Source organism: Betta splendens, chromosome 2 (genome assembly GCF_900634795.4).
Source record: "Betta splendens chromosome 2, fBetSpl5.4, whole genome shotgun sequence".
Taxonomy (NCBI): domain Eukaryota; kingdom Metazoa; phylum Chordata; class Actinopteri; order Anabantiformes; family Osphronemidae; genus Betta; species Betta splendens.
In genome coordinates, this window is record NC_040882.2 from 26565340 (window position 1) to 26587409 (window position 22070).

Here is a 22070-nt window from a genome sequence, read left to right on the forward strand (position 1 = left end):
TATATTTGATCTTCACTTTAATAATATTGCTAAAGTGTAATGCATTAAGAGACATAGAATGATTATCTAAAATTCTCTGACCACAAAATCAATCAGATTTTAAACAGAAGTGAGAAGAAAGCAGAGATTTCAAGAGGCTTTTCAGAGAGAAATCAGGGATGAAGGTCATACACCACACTCACCAAATGAGTGGGAGGATAAGTGTCAATCGCCATGGGTCCTGTCCCCTCCTCGCCGGTTGCCATGGTTACCTGGCATGTTGTAGGTCTCCATGGTGGTGAGCAGGAGGTCTAACAATTGGTCGGCAGCAGCTTGGGCTCAGCCAATCATGTGCAAATGTGAGGGCCGAGAGGAGGTTAGAAAAAAATACTCACTGACATGAACACAAAGGTCATTATTAGATTTCAGCAAATACTATTAGAGAAAAGAAGAGAAGGATGTGTTCATTGGTATGAGGAGGTGAGAAAGGATGTGAGAAGAAGGAGACGGATTTAAAAATGAGGTCGAGCAACAGTGTTGGAAAGGATGAGAGGAAGAACCAGGAGCAGAGGTCAAAAGGATATAGCTTAAACTAGGACACCAAGGTAAATTTGCTTCATTACATTCAAGAACATTTAAGTACATTTTCTTTTAGTATTTCTATTTCATTAGGCATAATAATTATCAATATTATTAAATATTGAACTCTGCTGAAATTTATATATTTGGCAAGTGTATTATTAATTCTCAATACATATTTTCTTTTAAATGTCTTTCATCCAAGTCTGGAGTATGTTTTCAGAAAAGTACCTTCACTTATATGCCAGGATTTTGTTTCTGTCACTTGGCCTTTTGGACACTTGGACAATTGGCCAAAAGGTCAAAGGTCAAAGTTTAATGGGTAAACGGGATAAATACTGGCGGTTAATTCTTTGACTTCAGACAGAAAGTCGGTAAAGTAAAGGTAGAGTATTTTATAGATCATTAAGTAAGGTAACAATGAATGCTGTAATAAGACCTGAGGCAATGAGTGGAGCTCTGTTGAAAAAGAAACAACCACTCAACGTAAAAGCTTTATCTGAGACCACTGCACTGGTACGACACGAATGAATGGAACAGCCAGAGAATAAGCTGGATCCAGAGCAGCAGTCACATGAGGGCACAGTGGTGCCAACACCCAGTCTCTCTCTCTGCAGGAGCAGAAATCGATACTGCTGAACGTGACAGGAAGCGATGAGGGAACTACCAGAGAGAAGAGGAGTGGAGAGCGACTGGGAGTGATAATCTGAGCCTGCAGAAGAGAAAAGAAATATTAACGCCCCATTTAGTGACAGAAATCATTTTCATTGATGCTCTTACACAGGGAGCCTTGTTTTAATTTGGTAGGAAACAGGAAATGTTACGTTGTGTCGTTTCCAACTTGGAACCGTAGAAGAAGAGGGGGCGTGTTGCTACAAGCTAACCAGCTGCTAGCTGAGAGCTAAACTTGGATTTCTACTTTCACTTTCTGACAGTTAGGAAGACTGTCTGTGGAGCTTTCGTGGAAAACGAAACTAGACGCTGGCATTGTTGTCTTTGGTTCAGTTTGAATCTTAGATGTAGTGGTTTAACTGTGTTCGTATGCGATATTCACCCCTTGTAGCCCCGAGGCGTTTAAAAGTTTGTACGGCTAGCCAACAAAACTAAGAAGCACGCAGGTAACGTCCTCCCACCAGCTAGCTTTAGCGGCTAGCTCCCGCTAGCATGGACGCTGGAGTAAACATGCAGAATAATGAAGAGAAGCGTGCTGAAAAATCAATGGACGACTACCTGAAGTCACTGGGTCTGCATCGGAAGAAGATAGCCAAAGATGGGTCGTGTTTGTTTCGGGCTGTCGCCGAACAGGTAACGCGTTTACACCTGGAAAGGATCCGTTTCTAACAAGCTAACCGAACTCAGGTGATCGGATGGGCAGGGTCCGGTTGTTGTGCTAATGGAGCCTAGCAAGTGTCTGCTCGCCGAATAAAAGTTACTGCAACCAGCAAAGGAGAGACTTTTAACGTGACACGGAATCTTGGCACATTTATCCGTAAACGCAAAAATTACACCGATAAATGCAGTTTTAATATAGCTAATATATAGTTAATGTGAAGTGGGTTCGTATCCTGGTGAGAGAAACTAGAGTCCAGATACATGGTGGATGTTCTTTCTTGGTGTATGTGAGCAGGTGTTCCAATGACGTCATCGGGTCTCTTACTGTCCTCTGACCTCTGATCCGTCCAGGTGCTGCACTGTCAGAGCCTTCACACTGAAGTACGGGCCCAGTGTGTGGAGTTCCTGAAGAGGAACAGAGACGTGTATGAGGCGGTATGTAGCAAATGTGTGGTGAGAATCTCTAGAACATGAACGTGTGGTCCTGCTGGACGTAAAAGTACACAGTCTTAAACTGTATACTGTGAAACATAATGAATCTGAGAGGAGCTCATTTATTGATAATATTATCTCTTTTGCACTCACTCTCACTCATGTATTTCTATTTTTTTCTTTGCTAATTGAACTCTGTTGGACAATGTGAGTTTTTGTGGGATGGTGTGTTTGTTGTAGTAACCGGTCAAGGGGTTGAATATGGACTCACATGAATACACACTGCTTCAAACACTGTGGTAACATCGCTGAATTGTTGTTACATTGTCTTCATAGTCATATGGCTTCAAAGTAATCTTTAATAAGATTTAATCCAACACACTCATTTTTTGACATAGTAAACATTTGTCTTTTTGCTGAGTTAATATTGCTTTGAAAATAAACTATATTGTAACTGAACATGGATTAGGGAGAAAAGATAAAACAAATATCGGTTTGTAGAGTGACAGCAGATTTTAGTTTCACTTCAGAGCTAAGGTGAAGGAGGAACTGGAAGCAAAAGTGTGCGTCTTTGCGTGTTTTATGGCAGTCATTAGACAGCGATTGGCTGGACTCGCTCTGTGGCAGTGATTTACTGCATTTCCCAGAATGCAGTTCAGCAAGTTGTACAGAATGTGTGTGTGATGCTTGATACGTGTTTGTCATTACGTTGTGTAAAACCTGATGTCAGGCTGCTGCTCTGCATTCTGCACTTCTCCCTGTGCCTTCACTTCCATAATGCATTTATTCATGTTTTGGTGTTTATGTTTCAATTATACTTTTTCCGCTCAAACGTCTCTAAAGCTGTAAGTGTGACGACGTGTAGCCAGGAGGAAAAAAAACTTTTGCTGAAATTGTCAAAATGTAAACCTCCACCGTGTTAAGTCTAAAAAAACACCGTTTATTGTTGATTTTTGTTTTTTCTCACCCCTTTAATTTGTTTTCACATTCCCATTGCTTTACCAATCGTCTAACGCTCTTGGGTTTTAAATCAGGTTGTATTTCTGGATGCTCACTAACTAATTTACTTCCCAAAGCCTGAGCCTATGATTGATGCTTCAATTCATATCTAATCAGCAATCTCTCTTTTATATCCATTAATCTGACAGTGTTTATAAAATGTTAAAGAAGCATTTTTACTCTAGTCGGATAAAACGACGTTGAAGTTACAGTAATTAACATTTGAACAAAATGATTTAAAAAATATTCCTTTGAACTTTTCAGGATGTGATGTCTGTAGTTTTAGGTCAAGTGAACGTCAATAGACATATTTAACGCCTCTGTTAAACGCTTTCCATGAGATGAAACCTTCACTTTTTGTGTTCTTACAGTTTATTGAAGGCGACTTTGAGGCCTACCTGTGCAAGCTTCAGGACCCACAGGTAACGTTTACAATATATCCAGAGTACTAAGGGATTTATAGCCATTATTTGACCTTAAGTATTGATGTCATGCCATTCTGGTTTTTAGCAGTGGGTTGGAGAAGTGGAGATCAACGCACTGGCTGTCATGTACAAGTACGTAAAACTGAGATCAGAACCTGGTGCAGTAATGTAGAAATGCCGGGTCCACACAGAACCACACCACACAGCTCATTACTAAAGCTTTGGTCTCAGTGGCTGCGAGCTTTGAAGATATTGGCTGTGATCAATCAGCACCAGACCTTAACACAGCATCTCTGATCTTTTGCTGGTAGTTGGGGGTTAAACATGTTAGATCATATGTACACAGCAAAACGGGAACAACACACAGTTCGAATGTGTCCATATTCAGCCCTGAGCAGGTCCAGCCTGTTTTTAACAGGGCCACGGTTAGTCAAGAGATTAAAGCCCTGTTCTCCGTCTAGGAGGGATTTTCTGATCTACCAGGAGCCTGGGAAACCTGCTGTGCCCATCACCGACAACAACTTCAAGGACAAGGTGAAGCTCGAGACTCATTAGTCACATTGAACTCCATCTTTCTGGTCATGAGTCAGATGAAGTTGGATTTACCTTCCTAACATTCTAAGTCATTTGCATTTAAACCCATCTAGTACATGTTTTATTAGGTGCAATGCAAACGCTGTCACTTCGTTGCAGTTCTGAAACTTAAAAATCAAAGAACTTATTTAACCTTTTTTAATTGAATTTGCTGAATTTGTTTGACTCCAGTTCCTCTGCTTTTAACAGGTGCAGCTGTGTTTTCTGAATGGAAATCACTATGACAGCGTTTATCCCACTCGCCACATTAAGAGCGCTGCCATGTGCCAGTGTGAGTCATCAAACTGATCTTTGTCACATGTTTGTAGGTCAGGGAACCGTCTATCCTCATTCTTGCTGCTTTAGTAGGACATTATAGTTTTTATGTTAATTCACACCCAATACACACACGCTCCAGGGCTCTGTGAGTATCCAGTATTCAGTTGTGATGGCGGCTCATGTGAGTGGTTCCCACCTCTGCTGCAGCCATCCTGTACGAGCTGCTGTATGAGCGCGTGTTTAAGGTGGACCGGAACATGCTGGCGGGTCTTGGTCAGCGCGGCAGCCGACTCCTCCACGCGCTCAGTGACGACAGCCTGCCCACCTGCGTGAGCAGCGACGAGTCCGAGCTGGACTCCAGCGACACGTTAAGGTGGGAGACATGACGACCAGTACAAAGTCCTTTTTATGTTTCTTCACATGTAAACAGGGACATCTACAGCTGTTGTGTCTTTAGGTTTGATTTTTTGTTGAATGAGTAGAAATGCATTGACTGAACCATCTCCTCCCTTCATATACTCAGTGTTGTCATAATTCTAATAGAATACAAATTGTGTATTTCTTACATTGTTAACTGCACAATATGTGTTTAGTTTCTTATTTATTTCCTATCATTGATCATTTATTTCATTTGTAATGTTTTTAAATTTTCTTGAATACCTTTTTTACACAGGGCTGAGAAGGAAACAACTTCTGCGAGACACAAGGTAAGAAACACGTCTTCCAGTAAATATCATTAACCTACTGTACACAGCTGCTGAACTGCCTGTTGTTGGGCATCACTGATTGTGTGTGTGTGTCTGTGTCTGTGTGTGTGTGTGTGTGTGTGTGTGTGTGTGTGTGTGTGTGTGTGTGTGTGTGTGTGTGTGTGTGTGTGTGTGTGTGTGTGTGTGTGTGTGTGTGTGTGTGTGTGTGTGTGTGTGTGTGTGTCTCTCAGGGCCGTGGGCGTGGTCGCCTGTCTGAGAGCCTGAGGCGTTCACTGAATCCGACTCTGTACAGAAATGTGGAGTACAACGTGTGGGAGAAAAGCAAGAAAGGTAACGCACACGAGTTTCTTCACTGTCCTGCAGGTTTTCCACCTCTCCCTGCTGAGCACCTCAATCAGGTTTGGCAGTGTGTTTGACTGAACACACCTGATGAGCGTAAGCAGTAGTAGCTGGGGCAGTGCGTGTTGCAGAACCAGCAGGACAGCAGCTTGAGCCTTTAGTGCCTCCAGAGGGAGCTAGATTGGAAGTGTGTGCCTCGTGTATCATGTGACTGATTATAAATGGCTCGTAGCCTCAAAATGAGCAATAAAAATGAGGTTTCTTTCTCTTTCAGCCCAACAGAAGTTGGACTATTGCATCGCTGCTGGGATGCAGTACACTGTTGGAGACCGGTGCCTGGTGTGTGTCTGTTCAGTTCAATAATGCTCTGCTCAAGTCTGCTGTTTGCTTAAGTGAGTTATTTGTTTCTCACCTGTAGGTCCGACTCGAGAGCGGTGGACGGAGCTACAGTGCAACGGTCAAAGAGGTTCCTCCCAACCACAACTATGTGATGGTCTTCATAGAAGACCTGGGCTTAAAGTAGGTGACATCAACAAAAACCCAGCTGTATGTTTGTGTTGATAGTGATTAACATAACTAAGACTTAACACATGTGGATCAGAGTAGCACAAAGGAAATAACATGGAAGAAAAGCTGTCTGATCATTATGTCTGCGGTAAACTAGCAGGAAAAGAAAGAGTGACTGCTGTTGTTACGTCAGACAACGTCCAGTTAGTGAGTCAACTACAGCTTCTCCTCCGGCTGCATACAGAGCTCGCTTTGCTCAGATTAATGGCCAGGAATAAGAGTGTGTCTCACAGCATACAGTATCTGCAGAAAAAGATGTCACTGGAGTTCATTTATCCTGCTCTGGACCAAGTTAAGGTCAGAGAAACACGTTTCCATATTAATTTAATTAAGCTAAATTAAGCCCAGATAAGTGTTTAATCACCACACAGGCAACACAGTATGTGTCTATGGTTGCTAGACTGGAAATAAATGACCAAGCCTTTGTGTGGAGGACAAATGTTATGGAAAATCCCAGTTTAGACTCAGCACATTTATTTTGGACCGAAAATGAAATTACATTTTGTGTGTGCGTGCAGACAGGTTCCTCTGTGGACTTTGCGTCCTTTCAATGAGGAGGTCAGCTGGAGCACGGTGGCAAACAGGGACAAGAAACTGAACAACGGACACGGAGGTGGACACACACACACACACACACACACACACACACACACACACACACACACACACACACACGCACACACACACACACACACACGTCATGTACACCAGTCAAAAATTCATAAACTGGAATAAACAGTAAATAGACTGAAATTCTTCATTTTGTGTCAGACGGTGAACAGAGATGTAAAGGCAGAGGCCGGGGGAAGCCCCCCCCAGCATCCTCCTCTGTTGCCCAGGCGACGACCCCGGGCTCTGGTGGGCGCGTGCAGAAGCAACACTCTGTGGAGGAGCAGGGCGGGACCAAAAGCAGCAGGTCAGTGTGCATGTAAACATGAACGTTTGTGATGTGGCATCAGGTTAGAGGGCAGACGGAGATCGTGGTAAAGCTCATACTCGCACACAGACTAAAGACCGTCAGTACTGGTGTTTTGTGCAGAACGTCTGGGAGCACAGCAGACTCTGTGCTGTTCGGCCTGACGGAGGAGCAGCGATTGGCCAGAGAGGAGGAGGAGAGGAACGTGGCCCTTGTTGAGATCCAGCTGAGAGATGAACACAGCTTCCCTGCGCTGGGGGTGAGCTACAGTCACTGACGGGTGGTCGGCAGCTTCTGAATGAGTGCATTCATATTCGTTTGTCCCCAGGTTCAGTCTGTGATGCAGGGCGATGGAGGAAAGAGGAAGGGAGGAGAGAAGAAAAGGCCCCAGAGACACAGCACGGTGAGCGACCCTGAGCGCTTAGAACCACACTAGATGGTGTCACTCCACTGACCGTGTCTCAGTATGAAACCTGTGAACACACTGAGCTGGATGCATGTGCTTAGCGATATGGATGAAACGGTTCTTAAACCAGTTCTGACTAGAAAAACGAACGACATCTTCTTTCTCGTTCCACAGAAAAGTCCGGTGGAGAGCTTTAGAGCGGCGCCCCCTGCTGGCGAAAGGCCCACATCCTCCACTCCACCGCCTGCCAGCGCAGCTGCTGCAGCTGCTGCTGCTGCTGCAGCTGCTGCTGCTGCTGCAGCATCGGCCGACTCACAGCCCAACTCTCACGTCGCTGCTGCAGCTCCTGGACCCCCACTCGCCTCTGCTGCGCCGGCTGCTAAAGCGAGCGCCCTGTCCTACGCCTCAGCTGCCGGTGCTCCGCCGTGTTCTCCTCCACCTGCTGCTGCCCCGGACACCAAGCCTGTAGCAGGAGGCGCTGCGCCGTCGTCCGCCTCTGTCTTCTCCATCGTGACCCCCATTCTCCCTGCTGCTTCATCCACCTCCTCCTCCTCCTCAGGTCTCCATCCTAAAACCACAGCTTCTCCGCCTTCGTCCTCGGCCGTTCCACCTCCTACTTTCATCGCTCCCATCGCTCCGTCTCCTGTTGCTGCGCAGAGCTTCCTTGCTTCCGGCTCTTTCCCCCGTTCTTCACCGTCTTTCTCCACTCTGCCCCACTCCCCCAGTCCGCCCGCCTTCTCTCCCCTCACAGTCCAGAACCCCTCCTCCTCTCCTGTTATCCGTCATGCTGTCCAGGTCCAGGAGGCTCCAGCACAAACTCCAGGTAAGAATTCTGTTTTGTGGCTGCTTTTGTATTACAGGAGTTCTAGTAGCACTAAGAAATTAGTCCACTTGAATACACCATGAGTCTCTCCCTCTTCATGACTGGGAAGGCAATGACAAGCAGCAGTCGAATGCAGACTTATAATGGTGCCGTCCGTGTCACAGCAGGGGGTCTGACCCCATCGGATCACGTGTTTCCTGCATTTACAGTCACAGGGGTCCTGCTCCTAAACGCTGTCTTTCCTGGTTTTGCAGATTCTTTACCACATGCTGAAGCCCCTCTCACTGCACCCCAGACCTTTCAGAGCCAGAGTTCTCCAGCTCAGATTCAGCCCCAAGCATATCACAACCAGATTTCTGTGTCCCAGCCCCAGGCACCGCTACCCCAGGCTGAGACACCAGCTCAGATGGAGGTTCAGGGCTCATCTGGGTCCCAGGCCCAGTCCGCTCTGTCCCAGCACACCCCTCAGGCCCAGTCCGAGTTTGCCCATGTTCAGGCATCTCAATGTCCTCCTGAAGCTTCCCATCCTAATGTTCCTCAAGGTTCTGTCCCGTCCTCGGCCCACGTGCAGCTCCAGTCCCCCGTCAGTCAGCCTCCGTTACCTCCTCAGTCGATCCGGGCTCCTCACCCCTCCCTAGTCCCACATCCCTCCCCCTCACTCTCCATTGGTCTGACTCATCCCTCTCTTCAAACCGAAACCCCCAACACCCCGGATAAGATGGAGGCTCCACCCCCTGCTGTTCAGAATCCTCAGACTGAACCGCCTGCTCATCCTCTGTCCCAACAACCGCAACCTCCTCACCCACTACTTCCCTCTCAGTCCATTCCTGGAACAGTTCCTCTGCAGCAACTGTCCCAGCTCTACCAGGACCCCCTGTACCCCGGTTTTCCCCAGGAAGAGAATGGCGCCATAGTGACACCCCCACCCTTCTCCTCCAGCAAGTCTGGAGAAGACCTGCCTAAAGGTGAGCGTTTTAAAGTCTACCTCCCCTGGAAACATCTCAAACCAACACATGCTGTTTATTAGCTACAATAAATAAAATATTTCACATCATTTCTGTTATAAAACTTCCTCCTCTTCTGTTCATGTATTTATTTTTTTGATTGCTGCAGACGTCAACATCTTGAGGTTTTTCTTCAATTTGGGCATCAAGGTAAGAAATTAAAATGCACATTTCAGCATTATTAATTCTACATCCAAATGTAAAATAGAGTAAATGAATATGTAAACATGTTTAGAATGTGTGGTTGCAGCATCTTTGACATGTCTCTAAGCTGAACGGCTCTGTGTCCTCAGGCGTACACGTTGCCCATGTTCCCTCCTTGGATATACCTCACGCCCCTCCAGCAGGCCTACGCACTTCACCCCAAACTTCCCTCCCGCTCACCCTCCCCGACCCCCCAGATCCCCCCCTCCAGCTCTCCGGTCAAACAGCAAGAGGCCTACCCTCAGTATCCACTGAATCCAGCATCGGCGCCGGCTCAGTACGACCACCAGGCCCCAGTCCCTGAGCCGCATCGCCCCAGTGAGCCCCCCTTCAACCAGGCTACATACCCCATCGCTCAGCCTCCGCCCCAAAGAATGCCGTGGCAGCAGCAGCAGATGCCCCCACCTAGCAACTCCAGCTACCCAGTAGCGTACCCCTCCCCAACGCCACCATACCCAGTTACCCTGCCTCCGTCCCAAGGTTACCCCTCAGGTCAAGACCCTGGACACCCAGCAATGCCCCCAGCAATGCCCCCAGCAATGCCCCCATACCCCCCGTCCTCACTGGGATATCATCAGGCATCCACCCCTGATGAGTTCCAGGGCACCAAAGCGACAGTGGCCCACCATTCACCAGCCAACGGGGACACGATGCCTGGCCATGGTCTCGGCAGAGTTCACGCTCCACTGGAGGTTCCGGCTGCAGCTAATGTGGCTAAGGCTAACAACAGGCCGATGGTGGCTCATGCCACCAATAGTTTTGGTATGTAAACAGTCATAAGCTTTAACTGTTTCAGCAAAAGCACTAAAGTATGTGAAATATGACTGCGCGCACACAAGGACTTCTGAAGTCCTTATTTTACAGTAAGATAAATGTGCAGCCTCTCACGAAGATTTTCTTCTTTTTTAGGTTTCAAGAAGGAGCAGGAAGAGAGTGTGCTGCTGGTGGACCCGCCACTCAACAACATACCAATAGTACGTCACCCACAAGGGTCAAATCAAATACTATGGGGGAAAGTAGGAGATATATATTAGTAGTGGTGGGACCAACAGTAGTAGTACTTGATGTTGGAGCCGTTGGTGCAGTTCAGTGTTAACGCTGACCTACCTGTGTCTTAGCATGTCAACATGATGACCATGACGACCAGCGGCATCCCCGGACCTCATGACATCACCTCCAAACCACTGGTCCCTGTCGACATCAACCCCTCTTGTGTCTATCGGGGCCACCGAAAACCATACATGAGGGCGGGGGCCGCGGAGCCCAGCCAGGTTCACTGCCTGCCGCCCATTGCCATGTCAGAGGGTCTGTCTGTGGCCTGCAGCACCGAGGACGACCCGGAGGAGGAGGTGTTCAACCCCTCGGGCACGCACTACCGCATGCCGAGGAGGAGCTACAGAGGCAGAGGGAGGGGAGGCCATGACGGGTGGAGGGGAGGACAGAGGAGGATGGGCTTCAACCACAGCCCGTACGGCCCCTCGTACGTGGGGCAGAGCTGGGCCAGAGGCTACCAGCCCTGAGTGAGGACGCGGAGCTCGCTTTGTTCTTCACGGCTTTCTGGGGTTCATGCTGTGGTTTATCAAATCATTTTGATGCCTTATATTTCTCATCACTGTTTAAACCCCGTCATAGAAATGGCGGAAACAATCCGTTAGGTCTGTAACATCTTGTTGCTTTCTGTCCAGCTCGTAGTCAAACACTACCGACCTCATAGCTGCTCTTTAGTTTGTCAGCATGTATTTTACACTTCTCAATAGCTGGATTTAGAGGTTTATAGAATAAATGCTTTGCACGAGCTGAAAGTAACAAGTGTCTGCGTCGTTAAGAGGTAAAACATGTCCCAAAGCGCTCTGAGCCCCGACGGTACCGACCGTCACGGGAAACTTAAACTAACAAGAAAATACTCACGTGGAGCTGACACCAAAGATTGTCGCGTCTTTTCTTTAAAAATCTGATTCTATTCAAACTTTGGCAAAAGCCTTTTGATGGATTCATGTGACATGTTGGTGGAACTGAGCTACAGGGGACTTTACACTAATGGTTGAGCTTTTAGAGTTAGCTTAGCATAGCGCTAGGTCTGGAAATGAAGTGAATCAAATGAGATGTAAACCTGTGAGCGCTCCTTAACTCACCAGCTGTTGGCTGAAGTTACATAGTCATTTTCAATTTATTGTCCCTTGTCTAATTCTGAGCAAAAAGGTCGACTTTCCCAAACGGAACTGTTTCTTTAGAGGAATGCCGCTTTCTTCCATACGTTGAATGTATAGTAACAACTGAGAGCTCAGCATCATGTAAACTCTCTCCGCAGCAGCTGAAGCATGTGTATATAGGGCTAATTTGATTTTTAATTTGTGTGTTTTGTTTCACACGTCTCTCGATGAGCTCCAACCTCTGCAGAGACTGTGCCTTGTTTGTGCCTTTCTTTTCCTGAGTCTGAGAGACTTTACTGAACAGGGCAAAAGCTGTTTGGACTTTTCTATGTGATCAAATAAATGAATCTGAAAACCAAAGATGAGATGCTGCTTCTCTTTCAGACGTGTCAGTCGCCTGTGGACCCAGCGCTGTTGGTCTAGTGAGGTGACGTTAGCGGGTGCAGTCACTGGTACTAGGCAGCGTGTTTAATTTCAATTGAATTGATAAATTACCTGGAGTCTGGAGGAAGAGAGGAGAGGCACAGAACCCACGTTGCTTCTGGTCCAATGTAAAGTTCCCACAGTCAGTGATGGTTTGGTGCCGTGTCATTTGCTGGTGTTGGTCCACTGTGTTTTGAGGTCAAAGGTCAATGCAGCTGTAGACCAGGAAATTTTAGAGCACAAAGTGCTTCCTGCTGGTGAACAACTTCATGAAGATGTAGATTTCATTCTGCAAAAAGACCTGTCTCCTGCACACAGTCCCAGAGCTCCCAGTGCCGGGTTTAAGGACCATGGGAGCCCTGTTATTCATTGGCCAGTAAAGAGGACGATGCGATGTGCCAGAGCCAACACTGCAGAAGAGCTGAAGGCCACCATGAGAGCAGCCTGGGCTCATAACATGAGCCGTGCCACAGACTGATGGACTCCATGCCACGTCGCACTGATGCAGTGATTTAGGCAAAAAGGAGCCACAACCAAGTACTGAGAGATGTACACGTTCATACGTTTCAGGTTGGCCAAGATTTCTAAAAATTCTTTGTATTGATATTAAAATTTTAATTTTCAAATATGAAGATAGTGAATTTAGATTTTTATGTGTGTAATAAATGAAAATATACAAGTTTGACTTTGAATGGAAGTAGCGGAATATATCAACTTTATGATATTCTACTTATGACCAGCTTCTGTAGTAACGCCTAAGTGTAGTTCTGCAGTGTTCAGAGTGTTCAGATAAAGTGCAGTAGCGCAGTAAATATAAAACCATCATGTCCAACTGTAGACACATTCACTGATATGAGTTAAAGAACTGAGACCAGAGGGTGGAGCAGACCTTTAGCTCCTTCCATCTTTGTGAGTTAACTTGTACCTGCAGCTGTGACTGACTTGTAAAATGAAAGAAACTGTTCTGGGATCAGCATCAGTTTATTTTCAGTTGTTGTAAATGCATGACTGTTTAAAATATGCTGAATGTTCCACAACATTGGCGACTTGTGAATGCAGCCCACTGTTTGGGCCGACGGACACAAAGCAATGCACTTTATACTTTGAGACGTTACTTAACATTGCTGTGTTGAGCCCGGAACATGAGGCCGTTGATGGTTTCGTTTGAACATATCTGCTGTTGGTTGTTTCACTCCGTACGGTCGTACTCATTCAACGCTCCTTAACGCAGCGCCGTCTTAGTCGTCAAGGAAGAAATAGTTTCCGCTCCTCTTCTGTTCCGTGTCCTGAAACAAACGAGGCAAAGGTCAAAGGTCAGTGAGCAGTGAAACGCATCCTTTAACGCTTTAGTTCAGGGTGATGTTATTCAACAGGTTCCAAACGTGTGTATATGGAATCTTTTCAGTGGTAGCGTCCGTTTTTAGCAGAGTCGAATGAGTTCACCTTGATGGAGTTGAGCTTGTTGATGCGGGGTCTGAAGTTGTTCGGGTCTCTTCTAAATGTGATTTCCAGCAGCGACAGGAACCGGTTCATTCCTGCCAACAGGCTCTGAGGACTGAGACAAGACTTGGGGTCAGTCGTTATCGCGGTGGGACGTTTGCTTGTCACCGCGTTTAAAGACTCACGTGTTGGCGAAGGTCTTCTTGGAGGGAATACCGTCGAACACGATGACTCTGTCGGCCAGGTAGGTGGCCATGATGAAGTCATGCTCCACCACAAACGCCGTCTTCTTGGCGTGGAGGATGTACCTGCAAGCAGAACGGAGGTTGTGACGCACAAGGCCTGAAGAAAAGGGGAATGAAGGCGGAAATAAGTGTTGGCAGACCTCTTGATGACTCTGGCGGCCATCAATCTCTGCTCAGAGTCCAGGTAGGCTGAAGGTTCGTCGATCAGATAAACATCAGCTGGTTTCCCCAAACACAGAGTGAGAGCGACTCTCTGCAGCTCACCACCAGACAGGTTCTGCACCTACAGGAGGAGCAGGGGAGGGTTCATGCTCTGAACAACACCTGAACATATCATGCAACATGTTTACCTTCCTATGTAAAGTGAGAAGGTGAGCGCTAGAGATCACATGCAGTGAATCTGGGACAGGAGGAAGATGAAGGTCAATCAGAGTTGGGTTTCATACTCCACAATGTGACACAATTTTAAATCTAGCTTCACTAAGTTTGTTGACTTAGCAGAAGTAAAACCATGAACCCCATTTCTGCAGCAGCGTTCACTTCTACTGGACACTGTCATTTACTGACCTCTGCTGGAGGAGCAGTGAGTCATGTAAGTCAGCAGCAGGAGACAAAGAGTGAATAAAAGGTTAAATGAAATAAAGTCTAGTCCAGAGTAGAACCCAGCTATTACATTTCCACTCCACTCTTCGGGCCCTCATTGAGCCTAATAAAAGATCAAACCTTAATCTAACAGGGTTTGTGGGTTCCTTACGTCCTGGTCTATGATGCTCTCGATCTGCATGGGCTTCATGACGTCTGTGATGAACTGTGGGTGGGTGTAGGCGTCTCGGATCTTCTCATGTAGCAGAGCTCTGACGCTGCCCTGAACAAACAAACATGTTCACACATTTACATGTGTGCAGGACAAAAGCAACATGTAGGATGTAAAAGACATGAACAGATCTCCAACTCACATGCAGTAAAACAGTAGCAAGAGGTTCACAAAACCTCCACAAAAGGTTTTCATACTGAAGTAAAATCAACCGACTCTGCTCTTTGACAAAAATGAGCTGACACGAAGCAAGAAACAGAACAAACCTTAAACTTGGGGCTGATGGTTTGAGGTTTGTAGCTGACGTTTAGAATGGGGACCTCACCTGAAGAGAGAGACACAGAGTTTAAGAGGGGCCTTTGTGAGAATACGGTGAAACACTGTCACTGTCAGGTGTCCTGTGACGAGGACTCGCTCACCTCCTCCGTCAGGTTTGAGTCCTCCAGCCAACATCCTGATGAAGGTCGTCTTCCCTGTGCCTGCAGACACAAACGGGGGGTTAGAAAACCAGCAGCGGCGGCTCAGTCCTCCCTTCTTTTCCTCTCATCGTCATCAGACCAGATGTGATTATGATACTAATAATAATCTGTGCTCACCGTTCTCCCCCAGCATCACCATGATCTCAGAGTCTGTGAATTCTCCCCCTTTGATCTCCAGCGTGAACTCGCCCATCGTCTTCTCCATGTCAGGATACTGAGGCACAACATCAGAGTCAGACACGAGCATCTCCCTGGTGTTTCACATGAAGGGTGTGATGGTGAGATCCAGACCTGGTAGTGCCTGAGCCGCTTCACCTCCTCCTCGTTGGCCGTCTCAGCCACCTTAAAGACCAGCGAGGCCTCACGAAACCGCAGATTCTCCGTGGGAACGTAACCGTCCAGGAAGATGTTGATACCTGCAATCAGCAAGTGAAGAACCATCAGGTCCCAGGTTCAAACCCAGCAGGATTCAGGTGTCAGCAGCTCCCCGGCGCCTGCATGGCAGCCCACTGCTCCCCACTGCTCCCCACGGGGAGGGGTTAGATGCAGAAGACCAATTTTGTTGTTACAATGTAAGATGTGATAATGACCAGTAAAGGCTTTCATCAATTCTGCAGTAAACATCACATTAAATTTAACTTGGCACTGTTCAGTATGAACGAGGAAGTCCTGGTACCCTCTCTGACGCTGAAGGGCATGGTGACCACTCCGTAGGCGCTGGGGACTCCGTACAGACAGCAGATGAAGTCAGACAGATAATCCAACACGCTCAGGTCGTGCTCCACAACAATGATGTACCTGCGGCACACAACAGCAGGTGAGTGGAGGCATGAGGACAGCGTGTGCAGGGAGGAACCGCCTCCTACCTGTCTGGGGTGATGAGTGAGCGGATGGTGATGGCAGCCTTCAGCCTCTGTTTAACATCCAGATAACTGGATGGTTCGTCAAACATAAAACTGCAGAGGAGACACAGAACACGCGTCAGACTGCGCGTCGCCTGAAGTCCAATAATTATAAACCTGGAGCGGATTCCTCACATGTCGGCCTTCTGGATGCAGACGACGGCGCAGGCGAACCTCTGCAGCTCCCCTCCAGACAAATCCTCCACGTTCCGCTCTCGCAGGTGAGTCAGATCTGCCCGGCAACAGCAGGAAAGCAGCCAATCACAACACAGCTAAAGGTAAAGCGCTTCATTCTGCATCAGTGCTTTGGGGACAAGCGGCGGGTTTCTGTCCACGTTTACTGTGCAGAAATAACGACGACACAGCGCTGGGTTTTACCTAGCTGGTCACAGACGATGTTCTGTGTGTCTGTGTCGTCCTTCCTGCTCAGTATGGCCCCTACTGAACCCTGGGGAGAGACCAAGAATCACATCCAGTCCCAACATTCCCACAGAACGTAAAGCCTGGAGGAAGCTGGAGCAAACTTGTAAGAACAGTTTGCAGTTTGGTGAATACACCAACGTGACTGGCATCAACCTGCAGCCTCTGTGTTGTCTTCAAGTCTGTGAATCCAGCTTCAAACTGTCTCAGCTGAGTTGAAATTATTCACCTTGACCGTTTTTGGGATCTGGTCGACGTACTGCGGTTTGACGATGGCTCGCAGGTCGTCCTCCAGGATTTTGGTGAAGTAGTTCTGCAGCTCAGATCCTCTGAAGTACGTCAGGATCTCCTGCCAGTCTGGAGGATTCTGGACCGGAGAGCACACACAAACATACAGTCATGGGTGGAAACAGAGTTGTGACACACAAACAGGATTTGAAGTGTGTGGCTTTTAATAAAGTTGAAAGGTTTTCAAGGTATAAACTGTGTTTCTACAAATATGGATGTTCAACTTTTGGCTGGTCGCTCAGAAGCTGTGAGCAGCTACTCCCATGTTTTATCTTGTCTGCACAGCTCCAGCCCTAATCAGGAATCACACCCATCAAGTCAAGCGGTCGGCTACACGACTGTACAGTTGAGCTCCACTCTCGTCTCCCAGCGAACGACGACTAAACACTCACATCATACTTCCCCAGGTTGGGCTTCTGTTTCCCAGCCAATATCTTCAGAGCTGTGGATTTGCCGATACCGTTGGTCCCCACCAGCCCCAGCACCTCACCAGGCCTGGGGATGGGCAGCCTACACACACAGACACACACAGACACACACAGTATTACAGCAGAAGTCTGAACACACATGATCCAGAGATCATCACACCCAGACACATCAAACACATGATGCTGTGTTTGGACATAACGTACCGGTGCAGTTTGAAGGAGTTGGCGCAGTATCTGTGTGTGGTTTCCTTCTCCAAGTTGCTGGGCAGGTTGACGATTGACAACGCTCCAAAGGGACATTTCTGCAACAACAGCAGCATCATCAGAGCAACACAAAAATCCCAAGCGGCTGCAATGGTTCCACTGTAGGTAGCAGGAGTACCTTGATGCAGATGCCACAACCTATACACAGCGATTCTGAGATCCACACGATCTTACTCTGTGGAGTCACCTCGATGCACAGCTTCCCTGTCCACACGCACACACACACACACACACACATGCACATGCACACACACACACACACAAGAATGTCTTAATTTTTAGCCTTTTTCTGGACGTGAACAGATCAAACGCTCGCTCACCCATCCGGACGACTGGGCAGCTCTTCTTGCACTCCTGACGGCATTTCTTGGGTTTGCATTTGTCGTGGTTGACGATGGCGATCCTGGTGTTTTTGTCCGCCATGTTTCAGGCTGGACTGACGGGTGCTGCACCAGTGGAGCTGGGAGCAGAGAAGGGGCACAGTTAAGCCTGGTGAGGAGAGCGATAGACGGAGCAGAAGATGGACCCTCAAGCCGAGTCCTTGGGTTTAAGCACCTGGGTGACTGAGGCCTTCGCACACCTCATGGTGGCTTTAAATACTGGGTCACCCTCACCGTTAACTCTGCTGAAGCAACGCATTCAACGCTGAACAAAACAAAACGCCTTCACAGTCGAACAATGGGCGCCGCGGACGTGTCGCCACAGCGTCGAGCCAAACTGCAGCGCAGCGCGTTAACGTGGATCCTGGTCCCCAGAGGTTACATCTCGTGCCTCACACACAAGAAAAACACACGCAGCTGCTCGCAAAGCAGCGCTGATCAGGAACAGTGAGTCACCGGACTGCGTTTAAAATCCTGCGCTTTTCCTGCAGCGAGGACGCGCCTCACAGCGTGTAAAACGGCAAAAGAGCAACGCGCGTGTAATGAACACCCAAAATGCTGTTTCCAGCTGGGCTGTTATTACCAGCGCTAACTGGGATCTGTCGCTGGGAACGCAACGTGACGGGCGGTGGCGAGCGGCTTCAAACTGGGATTTGTCCTCCATTTACCTCCCGATCTGAGCCGTTACAACGCCGAAGTCAAATGCGAATCCCAAACTCTGGCGAAACCTCCCCGCCTCGGACTTGGTAGATGTTGACTAGTGTGAGGGGTCAGGATAATACGTGGTTAGGACACTAACAAATGAAGGTCGGGGTGAGCAGCCCACACGTACAAAAGAAAAATGCGTTCCCTTCCGCTCCGCGGCCGAAAAGAAGCGGTGTTAAAATGCAAACGGTGGAACGGCCAACCCGCTTTATCCAAGTACGAGCGTGTTAATCAGTTGCTAAAACCCTCAACGAACCGAAATGTGCCTGCATTCCAGTGTGCTAGCAGCCAGCTAACAGTTAGCTTCGCGTAACTCGACATCAGCACCGCAGGCCCCGCACTTTGACAGCTGCTCGCCTCGGAAGCAGCGTTACTATGGCAATAAACCCCCAGAGAGGAGCTGGGTCCGGGTCGATAGGTCACAAACTCACCCCTGCTCGGCTCCGCGTGCGCGGCTTTCACGAAATGGACGAGAAACGACGTCTAGAAACAAACAGTTGGGAGTGAAACTTCTTTTTTTCAGCAACGTGTTCCTCTCCTGGAAGCCGGCAGGAAAGATGGCGGGAGGGACGCACGCAGAATGCGACCAGGCCCGTGACGTCATCACAAAGCGACACAGGTTCGCACAAGTTGCTAGCAAAACAAAAGTGATTGAAACTTAATTCATATCAATCGGAGTCACAGTGGATGCATTGAAATTCCACCCTGGACATTAGTGCGAGCGCCGTTTGTAAGTTCTACTGCAAACTAGGTTTTATTAGCCTTAAAAGGGGGATCTTAGCTGCTAGCAGCTAGTCTGAATTCACACTAGGTTTCAGTAAAATAGTAGTGTAATGTTTACAGACAATGTAGATGTTTGAATGGATGTTTAGGTCTAATTAGAACGATACGACCGTCGTCGTTTAAAAGACTTCCTAAAGTCTTTTAAACGCCTCCAACATAGTCACGACACGAACTAAACGGGATCTCAGGCAGCTAAACAGACATTTAGATGTGTCGCTGCAGAATTTTCCATTAGACATAATCCTAATTTTTGAAATTATATTTTTATTATACAAATTACAAGAGTTAACATAACAAGAGTTATAACATATTTGAATTAAATTGATATATATTGGCGATCTTCAAGATATAATGCAGATAAAAGGAGCAAAACGCATTCAGTGTTTGCTTTTGTTGTGTTTTTCGTCCGTGTTCAGAGGATGGCGACGCCGAGTAAAACACCACCCGGAGCGGATCCCAAGCAGTTGGAGCGGACAGGAACTGTCCGGGAGATCGGGTCCCAGGCTGTGTGGTCCCTCTCCTCCTGTAAACCTGGTCAGCCCACAGCAACCCACCCGTGTGCATACGGAGTGGTGAGCGTGGTATGAGGTTAACTCAACTCTCCATGTCCAGGTTTCGGAGTAGATCAGCTGAGGGACGACAACCTGGAGACGTACTGGCAGTCAGATGGCTCCCAGCCTCACTTAGTCAACATACAGTTCAGGTGTGTTTCTCTTTCTAAGGTGCTAAATCACCTGTGTTTTGTTTCATTTCTTGTTTGCCGCCTAAAACTGTATCTGTGTTTCTTTTCATTGTCCTTAGTGTCTTTCATTTTTCTCTTCAGAAGGAGAACGACGGTGAAGATGCTGTGTATTTACGCTGATTATAAATCTGATGAGAGCTACACTCCCAGTAAGATCTCAGTCCGAGTGGGCAACAACTTCCACAACTTACAGGAGATCAGGGTAACAGCTCTCCCTCACCGGGATGAATGTTTGTTTGAAAGCTATTCATATTCACAACTGCTGGTTTCCCTTTTCTTTCTGCAGCAATTGGAGATGGTGGAGCCCAGTGGTTGGATTCACATCTCTCTCGTGAACCAGGTTCAAATTATATGCACTAAATCTTTCCAAAAGGACAGACAGTCAGACAGACAGTCAGACAGACAGTCAGACAGACAGTCAGACAGTCAGACAGACAGACAGACAGACAGACAGACAGACAGACAGACAGACAGACAGGGGGAAATTGTATCATAACCTCAGCATCCACTGCCCCAGCCTGACGTACTATTTGTTGCTTGTTTACCCTCCGTTGCACCATTCCTGTGTTTCAGCGGACCAACGAGCCGATCAGCACCTTCATGATCCAGATTGCCGTCTTGGCCAACCACCAGAATGGCAGAGACACTCACATGAGACAGATAAAAGTCTACACCCCAGTAGAAGAGAGCTCCATTGGCAAGTTCCCAAGATGCACCACAGTTGACTTTATGATGTATCGAACGATCAGGTGATCCGGGAATAATGTGCCACCAACCGATCCTCTAGAAACAATCTGGAATCTCACAAGAATTCCAGAAAAGGGAAAGGACTGAAATGTGGAGCTGCTACTGTGGTTTAATAGAAATTAATCTGGTTGATTGTTGCACGACATGATAACAGATTTGCTTTTTTTTCCCCTTTTTTTTTACAAATGCCATATTTTAAAACCATCATTTGTACCAGATGTTTGGTGTGTTGTCTTGTGGTTTTGTTTTCTGTCAAATTAAACATTTTAAAACCCCCGAAATGTGACAGAAATGAGCATTTACACCATTACACGAAAAACTGAGATTCAGAAATACTGTGAACGATTTTTTTACGTCTGTCAATAATGAGCCTTAAAGTAATAAAGGACAATTCAGTTCAGATTCTGTTTGAGTGGTTTGGACGTTTGTGGGATAACAAACACTTTAACCTTTTAGGACCCCCCCCTGTTAACAGGATAAACAAACGCACAAATATAGACATGCCTAATATCAAATTAAACAGCAGCAGTATATGTAATATAAGTGTCATTCATGTACATCAAACACATATGATATGATACAATATGATACAATACACTTTTAGCATGCAGTTAGCACACAGTGGAAAACCTCCAAGTTTATATGGAGTCCTCATCGTTGTTCATGTCTGGAAGTTCATAAATTAAGCAGAAACCTCTAGGGACAACTCACATTAACCTTTGTGCTTAAAGGGGAGGGGGTGTAAATTTAATGTAATGTAAATACAACATATTTCAAATCCTATTAATGAAACATAATAGTAATAAGCTCAACCTTCTTTAAAATACCTTCTTTGGGTTTTTATTTGTGAAGATTCTCATTATTGAAGGTTTAATATCCCAAAGGAGCAGACTGACACATACCTCCCAATGAACAGCTTCTTATTAAGATTAAGATGTTAGTTTAAAACCTGTCCTTTAGCTAAAATATCAAACTGCTTAAACTGAATCTTTACCGTATCATTTACACGGGATCAGCTACGAGAAGTTCAGCATTTAAACCTCTAGAGGGAGACAGACAGACGGACAGACGGATGTTCCATCAGGCGAATCCTGAATACTAGTGTATCACTTGTGTGTGTGTGTGTGTGTGTGTGCGTGTGTGACCTACATTGTGTGTGGATCCACCGAGGGTTGATTGATTATGAATGTTGAGCCTGTAGCGTTGTGGGTTTGTGTGGATGAAGCTCAGTTTCATCTGCTTCCTGCTTCTTCAGGCCGTCAGACATGAGGCAAACACACCGTTCACAGAGCTGAT

The 22070-nt window shown here is 47.0% G+C and overlaps 3 protein-coding genes across 6 annotated transcripts; 2 read left to right on the forward strand and 1 right to left on the reverse strand.

Moving 5' to 3' along the window:
• The first annotated feature begins 332 nt into the window (after positions 1-332).
• On the forward strand, positions 333-12074 carry otud4 (OTU deubiquitinase 4). Of its 2 annotated transcripts, none has more exons than XM_041073117.2 (21): positions 333-584; positions 2242-2325; positions 3693-3743; positions 3832-3878; positions 4208-4280; positions 4530-4611; positions 4806-4971; positions 5272-5305; positions 5536-5635; positions 5919-5983; positions 6063-6163; positions 6730-6824; positions 6983-7127; positions 7251-7386; positions 7456-7530; positions 7708-8356; positions 8611-9321; positions 9470-9510; positions 9654-10326; positions 10474-10538; positions 10683-12074. In XM_041073117.2, the coding sequence occupies exons 4-21, from the start codon at positions 3871-3873 to the stop codon at positions 11082-11084; spliced, it is 3621 nt and encodes a 1206-aa protein (XP_040929051.1). In that variant the 5' UTR covers positions 333-584; positions 2242-2325; positions 3693-3743; positions 3832-3870; the 3' UTR covers positions 11085-12074. The 2 variants fall into 2 exon arrangements, with proteins under 2 accessions (XP_040929051.1, XP_029026681.1); XM_029170848.3 differs by lacking the exon at positions 333-584 and adding an exon at positions 1297-1863.
• A 1025-nt stretch (positions 12075-13099) lies between these two features.
• Positions 13100-22070, reverse strand: abce1 (ATP-binding cassette, sub-family E (OABP), member 1). Its single transcript, XM_041073233.2, has 19 exons — positions 21924-22070; positions 17738-17877; positions 17536-17621; positions 17358-17455; positions 17118-17235; positions 16667-16804; positions 16396-16465; positions 16153-16249; positions 15982-16071; positions 15792-15913; positions 15407-15531; positions 15233-15329; positions 15056-15115; positions 14903-14961; positions 14577-14687; positions 13963-14105; positions 13763-13885; positions 13581-13692; positions 13100-13423 (listed from the first exon to the last, which is right to left on the reverse strand). Exons 2-19 carry the CDS (start codon positions 17838-17840, stop codon positions 13376-13378), a joined length of 1800 nt encoding a protein of 599 aa, XP_040929167.1. The 5' UTR covers positions 17841-17877; positions 21924-22070; the 3' UTR covers positions 13100-13375.
• On the forward strand, positions 18980-21174 carry anapc10 (anaphase promoting complex subunit 10). 3 transcript variants are annotated; one of them, XM_029173491.3, is made up of 6 exons: positions 19090-19232; positions 19702-19819; positions 19898-19988; positions 20109-20229; positions 20314-20367; positions 20601-21174. In XM_029173491.3, the coding sequence occupies exons 2-6, from the start codon at positions 19705-19707 to the stop codon at positions 20778-20780; spliced, it is 561 nt and encodes a 186-aa protein (XP_029029324.1). In that variant the 5' UTR covers positions 19090-19232; positions 19702-19704; the 3' UTR covers positions 20781-21174. The 3 variants fall into 3 exon arrangements, with proteins under 3 accessions (XP_029029315.1, XP_029029324.1, XP_029029334.1); XM_029173482.3 differs by having other exon boundaries at positions 18980-19121; positions 20109-20367; XM_029173501.3 differs by having other exon boundaries at positions 20109-20367.